Source organism: Engystomops pustulosus, chromosome 7, assembly GCF_040894005.1.
Source record: "Engystomops pustulosus chromosome 7, aEngPut4.maternal, whole genome shotgun sequence".
NCBI lineage: Eukaryota > Metazoa > Chordata > Amphibia > Anura > Leptodactylidae > Engystomops > Engystomops pustulosus.
This window is the reverse complement of record NC_092417.1, coordinates 19,509,058-19,521,934: the sequence shown is the minus strand read 5'-3', so window position 1 is coordinate 19,521,934 and position 12,877 is coordinate 19,509,058. Positions and strand designations below refer to the sequence as shown.

At 43.4% G+C, this 12,877-nt stretch overlaps 1 protein-coding gene across 1 annotated transcript; it reads left to right on the top strand.

Moving 5' to 3' along the window:
- The first annotated feature begins 3,446 nt into the window (after positions 1–3,446).
- LOC140070068 (olfactory receptor 5AR1-like) lies at positions 3,447–4,382 on the top strand. Its single transcript, XM_072116399.1, has one exon. It carries the CDS (start codon positions 3,447–3,449, stop codon positions 4,380–4,382), a length of 936 nt encoding a protein of 311 aa, XP_071972500.1.
- Positions 4,383–12,877: the final 8,495 nt, after the last annotated feature.

Below are 12,877 nucleotides of genomic sequence, written 5' to 3'. Positions count from 1 at the left end.
CAAATTGCACTTCATAGTGATGGTATTAAATATTCCATGCCATGTACTCGGAAGCGGGAAAAAAATTCCAAATGCAATGAAAATGCATTTGCGCCATTTTCTTGTGGGCTCGGATATTACGTCTTTCACTGAGCGCCCCAAATGACATGTCTACTTTATTTTTTGGGTCGGTACGATTAAGGGGATACCAAATTTGTATAGGTTTTATAATGTTTTCATACATTTACAAAAATTAAAACCTACTGTACAAAAATATTTTTTTTTATTTTGCCAAATTCTGGCGCTAATAACTTTTTCAAACTTTGGTGTACGGAGCTGTGGGTGCTGTCATTTTTTGCGAAATTTGATAATATGTTCAATGATATCATTTTTAGGACTGTACAACCTTTTGATCACTTTTTATATATTTTTTTACATTTTTCAAAATGGCAAAAAAGTGCCATTTTCGAATTTGGGCGCTATTTTCCGTAACGGGGTTAAACGCACTTAAAAACCGTCATCATATTTTGATAGATCGGGCATTTTCGGACGCGTCGATACCTGATATGTTTATGATTTTTACTGTTTATTTATATTTATGTCAGTTCTAGGGAAAGGGGGGTGATTTGAAATTTTAGGTTTTTTTATTATTATTTTTTAAACTTTTTTTTATTTTTATTTATACTATTTTTCAGACTCCCTAGGGTACTTTAACCCTAGGTTGTCTGATCGATCCTATCATATACTGCCATACTACAGTATGGCAGTATATGGAGATTTTCCTCCTCATTCATTACAATGTGCTATCAGCACATTGTAATGAAGGGGTTAAAACGAAATAGCCTCGGGTCTTCGGAAGACCTGAGGCTACCATGGAGACGGATCTCCGCCCCCCGATGACGTCACGGGGAGCGGCGATCCCAGGTAAGATGGCGGCGCCCATGCGCCGCTATCTTTTTGAGGCTGCCGGCAGCTTTGTGCTAGCACCGATCGCGGGTGTTACCGGTAAGCCTTTGCTGCAATATGCAGAAAAGACTTACCGGCTATGGAGAGGGCTCAGCCCGTGAGCCCTCTCCATGCAGCGCGACCAGGTGGGGGCCGCAAAATATTGTCCCGCGGGCCGCAGTTGGCCCGCGGGCCGCGAGTTTGAGGCCCCTGCTATAAGGGGTCAACATAAACACCTACAGATAGTACCTGCTCAATGTGATAAATGTGTTATTTGACAACTGTGTAATTTATGATAAGATAACAGTATGCACCAATGGATTAATGAATAATATGCACAATCTGACTAAGCATCCATAATAACTTGATACCAGCTATGACTAAATTTAAAAGTTATGTTTATAACCTTTCCTATTTTGTAACCTGCCCAATGTTCTTCCCCATCCTACCCTCACCCTTATCTTACCCGTTATGATGTAAGAATTCGGGGTATGGCTCCTATATAGGAACCATGCTCAGACGTATGTAATATTTTTGTTTAAACTCAATAAAAAATTTGTTTAAAAAAAAAAGAAATTATACAATGTGATTTTCTGGATTTTAGATTATTTCTCTACAGTTGATACAATAAAAATGACCGACCTCTCGATTCTTTGTATTTGGGCAAACTTGTAAATTCATCAGTTCCCTCATAGACTAAACTCTTGTGAGCAGGACTCTCACTTATATTGTTCCATATGACTGTTTGTACTCTGTAATGTCTTATTTTTTGTGCTGAAAAACTAGGTTAATACTAGAGTATATTTCACTGCAGGTAGAGGTATTCTAATTAGGTTCTAAAACATATGTTTTATTTCACTCACATAAAATATTAAGAAGCAGGACTGTGATTACAGACATACAAACATAAAGTGATTACTCTCAGTGTTATTGTCTGGAGTGGGCAGGGCAGCTTGTTTTCTGCTGTCTGTCCCCACTCTAATTGTTGCATTGGTTTCTACAATCCTAACACATAAATGAGAGTTTTAACAAAGAGTTGTTAAGAAGAGTTTTAGTAACAACTAGAGAGGGGGGCTTGAATCGCAAATTACTGCGTGCATGTAACCTTACAGCACCCACCCTGCATGCCTGAACTGAGATTCACACTTGTTTCATGTTTGTTTGTCTGCAATTGGGAGTCCTATTTTATTAGTATATATTAAAAGTTATATTTTAAAATCTTCCCTAGCAATATCTCCACTTTCAGTGATTTATATATTTGTAAAGTCAGATCACAGAGGGACTAGCAAAATTAGCAATTTTAAGGAAGGAGGCCATTTCTAACAAATATAAGAAGAATACCGGTCACGGTGCCTGAATTTATGAGTAAGTGTCCCTGGTTCCTTTAAGCTTTCAAAGACTTTGTAGAACCTTTATGGTTCAATTATTAACTTTAAGCCTTGTTTGCAATAAAATTAACATTTAAGAGCATTTACTATACTGTTGTCTTAAAGTAAATTGTTATCAAGACAGAAAATATTAAACATTTTATAATGAAGATGAATGTTTTAAAAGGATTTAAGATCTTGAAATTGTAGTGGGAGAATCCAACACTCAGACCAATCATTGAAGTACATTGCTTGTAGACTTCTAGATCATAAATTAACAAGACACATGGGGATACTGCATAAATATATGTATCTCATGTCTCAAGTCATATTTAGGTGCATCGCTGATATTTTTATGTTGGCTGTGAAACCTTGTGCCTGGGTTACTGAAGCAAATATATTGTCCACGAACAAATGGACAATAAGAACAATTCTAGATACAAGAATAACTAACCCTTAAAAATAGATGCATTCTGACTACTTGGTAAATATTTGCAACCCAAATAGTATGATGGATTACATTTTTTGAGCATTTGTGGAATGTCTACCTTGTGAAGTCCTCTACCCCAACCATTAATAATGAGAGTGTGTGATAGTATGTGTGTTCAAGAAAAGCAACCAGACCCCACAACATGCAACCATCCTCAGCCTGGTAGCTCTGAAGCCTCATTATACCCAAGGCAGATGTATCAAGGCATTCTATTCTAATAATGGATTGATTGGATTGCCCTTTACCCAATATTTATTTTACCAAGTTGTCTTTTAATATATTATCAAGTAGGCCTCTAATTTAAGTCAATAGCTACTCTCCCAGCTCCGCCAGTTCACTGCACCCCAGCTAACAGAGAGACTAGTGAGTACTTGCCTAGTGAAATGTAGTGTTATACAGTCATATATCTGCCATTTAACTGAATGAATGGAGTCCACCACACTACCTGTGGTGAGTAGATCAAGGACAGTGACATCTACTCTGGAAACTCCTCTTACCTTTCCATTGTAAAGCAGGAGGACGCGCTATTTCTTAATAAGACAATCCCTTTATCCCCATACAATCTAAATTATGTTGTTTGTTGCCCTATGAGTGAAAAACATTTGGTCTGCCATGTTTGGTAAGTCACTTTTACAGTATCATTTACGTAATATATAGGAAACATCATGGACAATGTGAACCAAACGTTGGTGAAGACTTTCACCCTTTTAGGTCTTTCTAACACTCCTGGATTGCAGTTGATATTCTTTCTGCTGTTCCTTCTGATGTACACGACCACATTGTCTGGAAACCTTCTACTGATCATTATGGTGAGACTTCATAGCAGTCTCCAGACTCCTATGTACTTCTTTCTCAGTAACCTTGCATGTATTGATATTTGCTTCTCCAGCACCATTGTCCCAAAAATCCTTTCAAATACAATTTCACATAATAGGGAAATCTCTTTTTTGGGATGCGCAACTCAAATGTATTTCCATTTGGCATTAGGAGCTGCAGAATGTCTAATATTGGCTGTCATGGCCTATGATCGATACATTGCTATATGTAAGCCTCTGCAGTATAACACTATCATAGACAAGAAGCTTTGCCTATCTTTGGCTGCAGGATCATGGACTGTAAGCTTTGTGAACTCTGTGGTCCACGCAGCCTTCACCTTCCAGTTGCCTTATTGCAAATCCAACCAAATAAACCACTATTTCTGTGAGATGCCACCACTCTTCCGGCTTTCATGTAAAGATACTTGGCTTAACGAAATCGCTGTATACATCTCTGGTGGACTTATTGCACTTTGCTCTTTTGTATTGACGTTATTGTCCTATGTTCACATAATTTCCACCATACTAAGTATGAACTCCATGACAGGAAGAAAAAAAGCTTTCTCAACATGTGGGTCCCACCTTGCAGTTGTCTCCCTCTACTATGGAACCATTATGTTCATGTATTTACGACCACGTTCACTTTACTCCCCAAATCGGGATCGAGTGGTCTCCATCCTTTATACAGTTGTGACTCCAATGTTGAACCCCATCATTTACAGTGTAAGAAATAAGGACTTTACTGGAACCATCAAGAAGTTCATTAGCTTCACACCCTATTACTGATATATAATTTATAAGGCAACATTGGAAAAAGATTCCCCCAAAATATCTAGCCCTTTAACCATGTTTTACAGTTACTGTATGCCACCTCTTGCAGCAACTATCCCTTTTATGACATCTCAGTTGGATAGAGAACGCAATTCGTAGACTTTCATCTTTCAAGAAAACAGGGTTTCCTTGATTCCACCTCCACAAGACAAAGCTCCAGTCAAGGAAAGACCCTCCTATTAAGTCTACTTGGGATTACGGAAGCTCCAAATGACACATTTCTTTTATTCTTTGTGCCACGGAGATACCCAAATTTAATCCTGTACCCAAAAATATTTCTTTGTTTCACAATATTCTGAAGCTATTGATTTTTTTATACTTTGGTATATGGAGATGTGTAAGGTGCCACTTTTTTGTGGGATGCACTGCATGTTTTTGGGGACTGCCATTTTTGGGAATGTACAATCTTCTTTTTTATGTGTGGTAAAATCGAGTAAATTGTTTATCCGGACCTTTGAACATGTTTTTCTATAAAGGAATTCGCCCCCGGGACTAATCATTTTTTAAAATTTGGATAGATTGGGCATTTTGAGATGTGGGGCTTCCTACCATGTTTATTTTTGCTTGTTTCTGTTCTAGGGAACGAGGGGTGATTTGAATTTTTGTGTTTATCCTATATTTTTTCACATTTTAAAAACTATTTTTAATTTTTTAGACCATTAGAGTATTTGAACCCTATGAGGTATGAATATATGGAGACAGCATTTAAATCAACACTAATGTACCAGCGCTCTGCATATTACCATTTTGGAGAGGGTTGGTGCTCACCATAATGCTGCAAAAATAACATGTTATACAAGTAAACAGTGTTAGCAAAATAGAGAATTGCAGATTTTAGTCACATCAATTTCAAAATATGTAACAAAAATTCTTCACAAATTTCCATATAATGCATAATTTTGTAAATTTTGATTTAAAACATTCCAAAGCAAACACTGCTGTTAGTCTTTATACCCTATATTCTAATTTAACTCTCTACTGTGGGAAGTCCTGAAGTAGATATCTAGATGCCACCCAGGGCATAGTAGGTCATTAAAATAGTCCAAGTGAATGCAAAAAGTCACAAGAAGAAGTCCAGAGAATAGCCATAAGTAGCCATAAGGTCCAAACAGTGGTCAATCCTGGCAGATATATCTGCCATCTGTAGACCACTCCACTATGACAACATTATTAGTTGCATCGACTTGGTTACTTTGTCATGGTGCCTCAAGCTTCATCAACTCCATGGCCCATGTTATCTAAACTTTCCAGATGCCCTTTTTAGTTCCCTCTATGTCAGAAATAACAATGGTAAAGATTAGAGATGAGCGAACACTAAAATGCTCGGGTACTCGTTATTCGAGACGAACTTTTCCCGATGCTCGAGTGCTCGTCTCGAATAACGAACCCCATTGAAGTCAATGGGAGACTCGAGCATTTTTCAAGGGGACCAAGGCTCTGCACAGGGAAGCTTGGCCAAACACCTGGGAACCTCAGAAAAGGATGGAAACACCACGGAAATGGACAGGAAACAGCAGGGGCAGCATGCATGGATGCCTCTGAGGCTGCCTAATCGCACCATTATGCCAAAATTATGGGCAACAGCATGGCCATGACAGAGTGACAGAATGAAGCTAGATAGCATCTAAAACATCCAATAATTGACCCTGACACTATAGGGGACGGCATGCAGAGGCAGCGGCAGCAGGCTAGAGAGTGGCATGGCGACATACCCTAATTGGACTCAGGCTTCAAACCAATGGGTGTCAGAGAGGAACCAAAGGAGGTGAGCAAGAAGCGCTCAAATAATATCGGTACATGATAAAAGTTTGCCAGTATATTTTGTGGATTACACAGCAGGGTGGCGACAAAGTTAACATGGAAGCCATGAAAACAACCCAAAATTCTGCCTGACACAGCTCGTTTGATAAGGGGACCATGTATGCTTACAGTTCATGCCAGTCGCTGCACTGGCTGCCAGTCTCCTTTCGAATACAGTTTAAAATAATAATAACCCTCATCCATAAAGCTCTGTATAATGCTGCACCCCCCTACCTCTCCTCTCTTATCTCAGTCTATCGCCCAACCCGTGCTCTTAGATCCGCCAGTGATCTTAGATTAACCTCTACCCTAGTGCGGACCTCCCACTCGCGTCTCCAAGACTTCTCTAGAGCTGCACCAATTCTATGGAATGCTCTGCCCCGGACTATCAGACTAATACCTAACCTCCAAAGTTTCAAACGTGCTCTTAAAACCCATTTCTTTAGGCAAGCCTATAACACTCATTAACTGCATGAAGTTTTAACTCTTCTACTAACCCGTCCTGTGTCGTCCTCCCATCTGTTATCCAGCAACCAACAGGCACCAGACTTCTCTGCAGTCCCATTCACCCTGGACCTGGTATATAAGATGACGGCTGAGTGGTTCAAGCGACAGCAATTCCATTTATTATATTTTTTTCTATTCCCTAAGAAGAATGGCTTGACCATTAAATATTCTTTTACCTCGTGTTACCCCATCATCTTCATAAACCGTAAGCTCTGGCGAGCAGGGACCTCACTCCTGTTGTTCCATACAAATGTTGTGCTCTGTTACATTACATTTGTATTTGTTTCCTATGATTTGTAAAGCGCTACAGAATATGATGACGCTATATAAATAAAGATTATTATTATTATTATTATGGAGGCAGTGAACTAGTAGTAGATTAAAGGTGCTGCAACTATGTTAGTTGGATCTTGGGATGGAGCTGGCGCTCTGCAGCCAGGCGAGCTTTCGCCAATCCAAGCCCCTGTCTCTAGGCTACTCCCCAAACAGCACTTCTAAGAACCTTTTGTATAAGATCAAGTGTAGTAGCGTTCTTATAAGTTTAGGATATGGCGGGTGAGGGGAATGTAAACAGATGCGCAAGAAGCGCTGAAATAATATCCCTAAATGGTAAAAGTTTGCAAGTATATTTTGTGGATTACACAGCAGGGTGGCGACAAAGTTAACAACTTTGATGTGGAATGCCCTGTAATAGCTCTTGGGCGGTGTGCCTTTTATCGCCTAGGCTCAGCAGTTTCAGCACCGCCTGCTGTCGCTTAGCGACGGCACTGCTGCTGTGCCTAGAGCTAACGACTGATGGCGCCATGCCCACGGATGGTAATTCGGAGGAGGAGGAGGTGGAGGAGGGGTGGGAGGAGGTATAGTAGGCCTTTGAGACCTGGACCGAGGTAGGCCCCGCAATTCTCTGCGTCGGCAGTATATGACCAGCCCCAGGGTCAGACTCGGTCCCAGCCTGCACCAAGTTAAGTGTAGTAGCGTTCTTATAAGTTTGGGATATGGCGGGTGAGGGGAATGTAAACAGATGCGCAAGAAGCGCATGATGCGCATGGAGCTGGCGCTCCGCTGCCAGGCGAGCTTTCGCCAATCCAAGCCCCTGTCTCTAGGCTACTCCCCAAACAGCACTTCTAAGAACCTTTTGTATAAGATCAAGTGTAGTAGCGTTCTTATAAGTTTAGGATATGCCGGGTGAGGGGAATGTAAACAGATGCGCAAGAAGCGCTGAAATAATATCCCTAAATGGTAAAAGTTTGCCAGTATATTTTGTGGATAACACAGCAGGGTGGCGACAAAGTTAACAACTTTGATGTGGAATCCATGAAAACAACCCAAATTTCTGCCTGACACACCTCGTTTGATAAAGGGACGATGTATGGAGGCAGCTATATGGACGACTTTTGGAGGTAGCAATGGAGACAACGTGTGGAGGCTGCTATGGAGACAATTTAATTTGGATAGTGCCTGTATGTGGCAGTCCCAAACATTTTTCAAACCAGAGGAGCAGGTAGGTGGCCCTCCAGTAAAATGGAATAGATTGAGTGCCTGTATGTGGCAGTCCCAAAAATGTTTCAAACCAGAGGAGCAGGTAGGTGGCCCTGCAGTAAAATGGAATAGATTGAGTGCCTGTATGTGGCAGTCCCAAAAATTTTTCAAACCAGAGGAGCCGGTAGGTGGCCCTCCAGTAAAATGGAATAGATTGAGTGCCTGTATGTGGCAGTCCCAAACATTTTTTAAACCAGAGGAGAAGGTAGGTGGCCCTCCAGTAAAATGGAATAGATTGAGTGCCTGTATGTGGCAGTCCCAAAAATGTTTCAAACCAGAGGAGCAGGTAGGTGGCCCTGCAGTAAAATGGAATAGATTGAGTGCCTGTATGTGGCAGTCCCAAACATTTTTCAAACCAGAGGAGCAGGTAGATGGCCCTCCAGTAAAATGGAATAGATTGAGTGCCTGTATGTGGCAGTCCCAAACATTTTTCATACCAGAGGAGCAGGTAGGTGGCCCTCCAGTAAAATGGAATAGATTGAGTGCCTGTATGTGGCAGTCCCAAAAATTTTTTAAAACAGAGGACCGGGTAGGTGGCCCTCCAGAAAAATGGAATAGATTGAGTGCCTGTATGTGGCACTCACAAAAATTGTTTCAAACAGAGGACCGGGTAGGTGGCCCTCCAGAAAAATTAAATGCATGAAGTACTATAGCAAGAGCCAGTGGGCCCTGTCAAAAAATAGCCATTTTCCTCTGCTTTACTGTACAAAGAGGAGGAGAAGGAGGAAAATGAGGAGGAGGAGGAGTGGATCAATTATTCAGGTTGAGCTTCCTTCACCTGGTGGAGATTGGAAATTCTGAGAAATCCAGCCTTTATTCATTTTAATAAGCGTCAGCCTGTCAGCGCTGTCAGTCGACAGGCGTGTACGCTTATCGGTGATGATGCCACCAGCTGCACTGAAAACCCGCTCGGACAAGACGCTAGCGGCAGGGCAGGCAAGAACCTCCAAGGCGTACAGCGCCAGTTCGTGCCACATGTCCAGCTTTGAAACCCAGTAGTTGTAGGGAGCTGTGTGATCATTTAGGACGATGGTATGGTCAGCTACGTACTCCCTCACCATCTTTCTGTAAAGATCAGCCCTACTCTGCCGAGACTGGGGACAGGTGACAGTGTCTTGCTGGGGTGACATAAAGCTGGCAAAAGCCTTGTAAAGCGTACCCTTGCCAGTGCTGGACAAGCTGCCTGCTCGCCTACTCTCCCTCGCTACTTGTCCCGCAGAACTACGCACTCTGCCGCTAGCGCTGTCAGAAGGGAAATACTGTTTCAGCTTGTGCACCAGGGCCTGCTGGTATTCATGCATTCTCACACTCCTTTCCTCTGCAGGGATGAGAGTGGGAAGATTTTGCTTGTACCGTGGGTCCAGGAGAGTGAACACCCAGTAATCGGTGCTGGAATAAATTCTTTGAACGCGAGGGTCACGGGATAGGCAGCCTAGCATGAAATCTGCCATATGCGCCAGAGTACCAACGCGTAAGAATTCACTCCCCTCACTGGCCTGACTGCCCATTTCCTCCTCCTCCAACTCCTCCAACTCCTCTTCTTCTGCCCATACACGCTGAACAGTGAAGGACTCAACAATGGTCCCCTCTTGTGTCTCGCCAACATTCTCCTCCTCTTCCTCCTCATCCTCCTCCACCTCCACCTCCTCCGATATGCGCTGAGAAACAGACCTGAGGGTGCTTTGGCTATCAACAAGGGAATATTCTTCCCCTGTCTCTTGTGACGAGCGCAAAGCTTCCGACTTCATGCTGACCAGAGAGTTTTTCAACAGGCCAAGCAGCGGGATGGTGAGGCTGATGATGGCGGCATCGCCACTGACCATCTGTGTTGACTCCTCAAAGTTACTCAGCACCTGACAGATATCAGACATCCACGTCCACTCCTCATTGTAGACTTGAGGAAGCTGACTGACCTGACTACCAGTTCTGGTGGAAGTTGACATCTGGCAGTCTACAATCGCTCTGCGCTGCTGGTAAACTCTGGATAACACGGTCAGTGTTGAATTACACCTCGTGGGCACGTCGCACAACAGTCGGTGAGCGGGCAGTTGGAGGCGGCGCTGCGCTGCCCTGAGAGTGGCAGCATCTGGGCTGGACTTCCTGAAATGCGCACAGATGCGGCGCACCTTCGTGAGCAAATCAGACAGATTGGGGTATGTCTTGAGGAAACGCTGAACTATCAGATTTAACACATGGGCCAGGCATGGCACATGTGTCAGTCTGCCGAGTTGCAGAGCCGCCACCAGGTTACGGCCGTTGTCACACACAACCATTCCCGGCTTGAGGTTCAGCGGTGCCAGCCACAGATCAGTCTGCGCCGTGATGCCCTGTAATAGCTCTTGGGCGGTGTGCCTTTTGTCGCCTAGGCTCAGCAGTTTGAGCACCGCCTGCTGTCGCTTAGCGACGGCACTGCTGCTGTGCCTAGAGCTACCGACTGATGGCGCCGTGCCCACGGATGGTAGTTCGGAGGAGGAGGTGGAGGAGGGGTGGGAGGAGGAGGAGGCATAGTAGGCCTGAAACACCTGGACCGAGGTAGGCCCCGCAATCCTCGGCGTCGGCAGTATATGAGCAGCCCCAGGGTCAGACTCGGTCCCAGCCTCCACCAAGTTAACCCAATGTGCCGTCAGCGATATATAGTGGCCCTGCCCGGCAGCACTCGTCCACGTGTCCGTGGTCAGGTGGACCTTGTCAGAAACGGCGTTGGTCAGGGCACGGATGATGTTGTCTGACACGTGCTGGTGCAGGGCTGGGACGGCACATCGGGAAAAGTAGTGGCGGCTGGGGACCGAATACCGAGGGGCGGCCGCCGCCATGAGGGCTACCCCTAGCCCTCGGGTTAAACATTTTTAAAATGAGAGTTATAACTTTTTTTTTTTTTAACATTTTTTGGGTTTTTTTTGTGTTTTTTGTTTTTTTTTGTGTTTTTTGTTTTTTTTTGTGTTTTTTGTTTTTTTTTGAGTTTTTAAAACCAAACAATGCTATCCTATTGCTATGGCTATTTTCTAGCCAAGTATCAAAGCACACTACTATGCCAGATGAGATGACACTGAGTTTGTGCCTAATTGAAATCCAACCCCTACTAAATTTTCCCACTTCGGTCTTTGCTATGGATATGTGCGTCACTAAGCGCAGAACACAGCAGTCGCAAGTCTCACTACAAATTGCTCAGAATTGGCTAGTACATGCACTGCAGAAAGTACAGCCACCAGCAGATCAACCAGAAATCAAATATATAGAACGCTACTGTAGGCGTAAGTAAGCTCTTTGTATTCTCCTATGGCTATTTTCTAGCCAAGTATCAAAGCACACTACTATGCCAGATGAGATGACACTGAGTTAGTGCCTAATTGAAATCCAACCCCTACTAAATTTTCCCACTTCGGTCTTTGCTATGGATATGTGCGTCACTAAGCGCAGAACACAGCGGTCGCAAGTCTCACTACAAATTGCTCAGAATTGGCTAGTACATGCACTGCAGAAAGTACAGCCACCAGCAGATCAACCAGAAATCAAATATATAGAACGCTACTGTAGGCGTAAGTAAGCTCTTTGTATTCTCCTATGGCTATTTTCTAGCCAAGTATCAAAGCACACTACTATGCCAGATGAGATGACACTGAGTTAGTGCCTAATTGAAATCCAACCCCTACTAAATTTTCCCACTTCGGTCTTTGCTATGGATATGTGCGTCACTAAGCGCAGAACACAGCGGTCGCAAGTCTCACTACAAATTGCTCAGAATTGGCTAGTACATGCACTGCAGAAAGTACAGCCACCAGCAGATCAACCAGAAATCAAATATATAGAACGCTACTGTAGGCGTAAGTAAGCTCTTTGTATTCTCCTATGGCTATTTTCTAGCCAAGTATCAAAGCACACTACTATGCCAGATGAGATGACACTGAGTTAGTGCCTAATTGAAATCCAACCCCTACTAAATTTTCCCACTTCGGTCTTTGCTATGGATATGTGTGCCACTAAGAGCTAAACACAACGGTAGCAAGTCCCCCTGCTAATTCCTCACAAAATGGTACTAGATGCAAATTAAAATAAAAAAAGTAGAACGTTATTGTAGCCCTAAGAAGGGCTGTTGGGTTCTTTGAGAATCACTGCTGCCTAACAGTAAGCTAATAGAACACCCTAACGCTTTCCCTGACCAGCAGCAGCTCTCTCCCTAGCGGCATCCAGACACAGAATGATCCGAGCAGCGCGGGCAGCGGCTAGTCTATCCCAGGGTCACCTGATCTGGCCAGCCAACCACTGCTATCGACGTGTAAGGGTACCACGTCATGCTGGGTGGAGTGCAGAGTCTCCTGGCTTGTGATTGGCTCTGTTTCTGGCCGCCAAAAGCGGCGGGCGAAGTATTCGTCCGAGCAACGAGCAGTTTCGAGTACCCTAATGCTCGACCGAGCATCAAGCTCGGACGAGCATGTTCGCTCATCTCTAGTAAAGATATCAGGTGAAATGATCTAGTAAAACATGGATTGGGAATAAGCAGTATTGTGGTTCTGGGGCTAACAGAACCAGAGATATGTGCAGTTAAAAACAAAATGCGGAAACTGAATCTTTATCTTCAGCTCACATTTCCAACTACACTTTTAAGA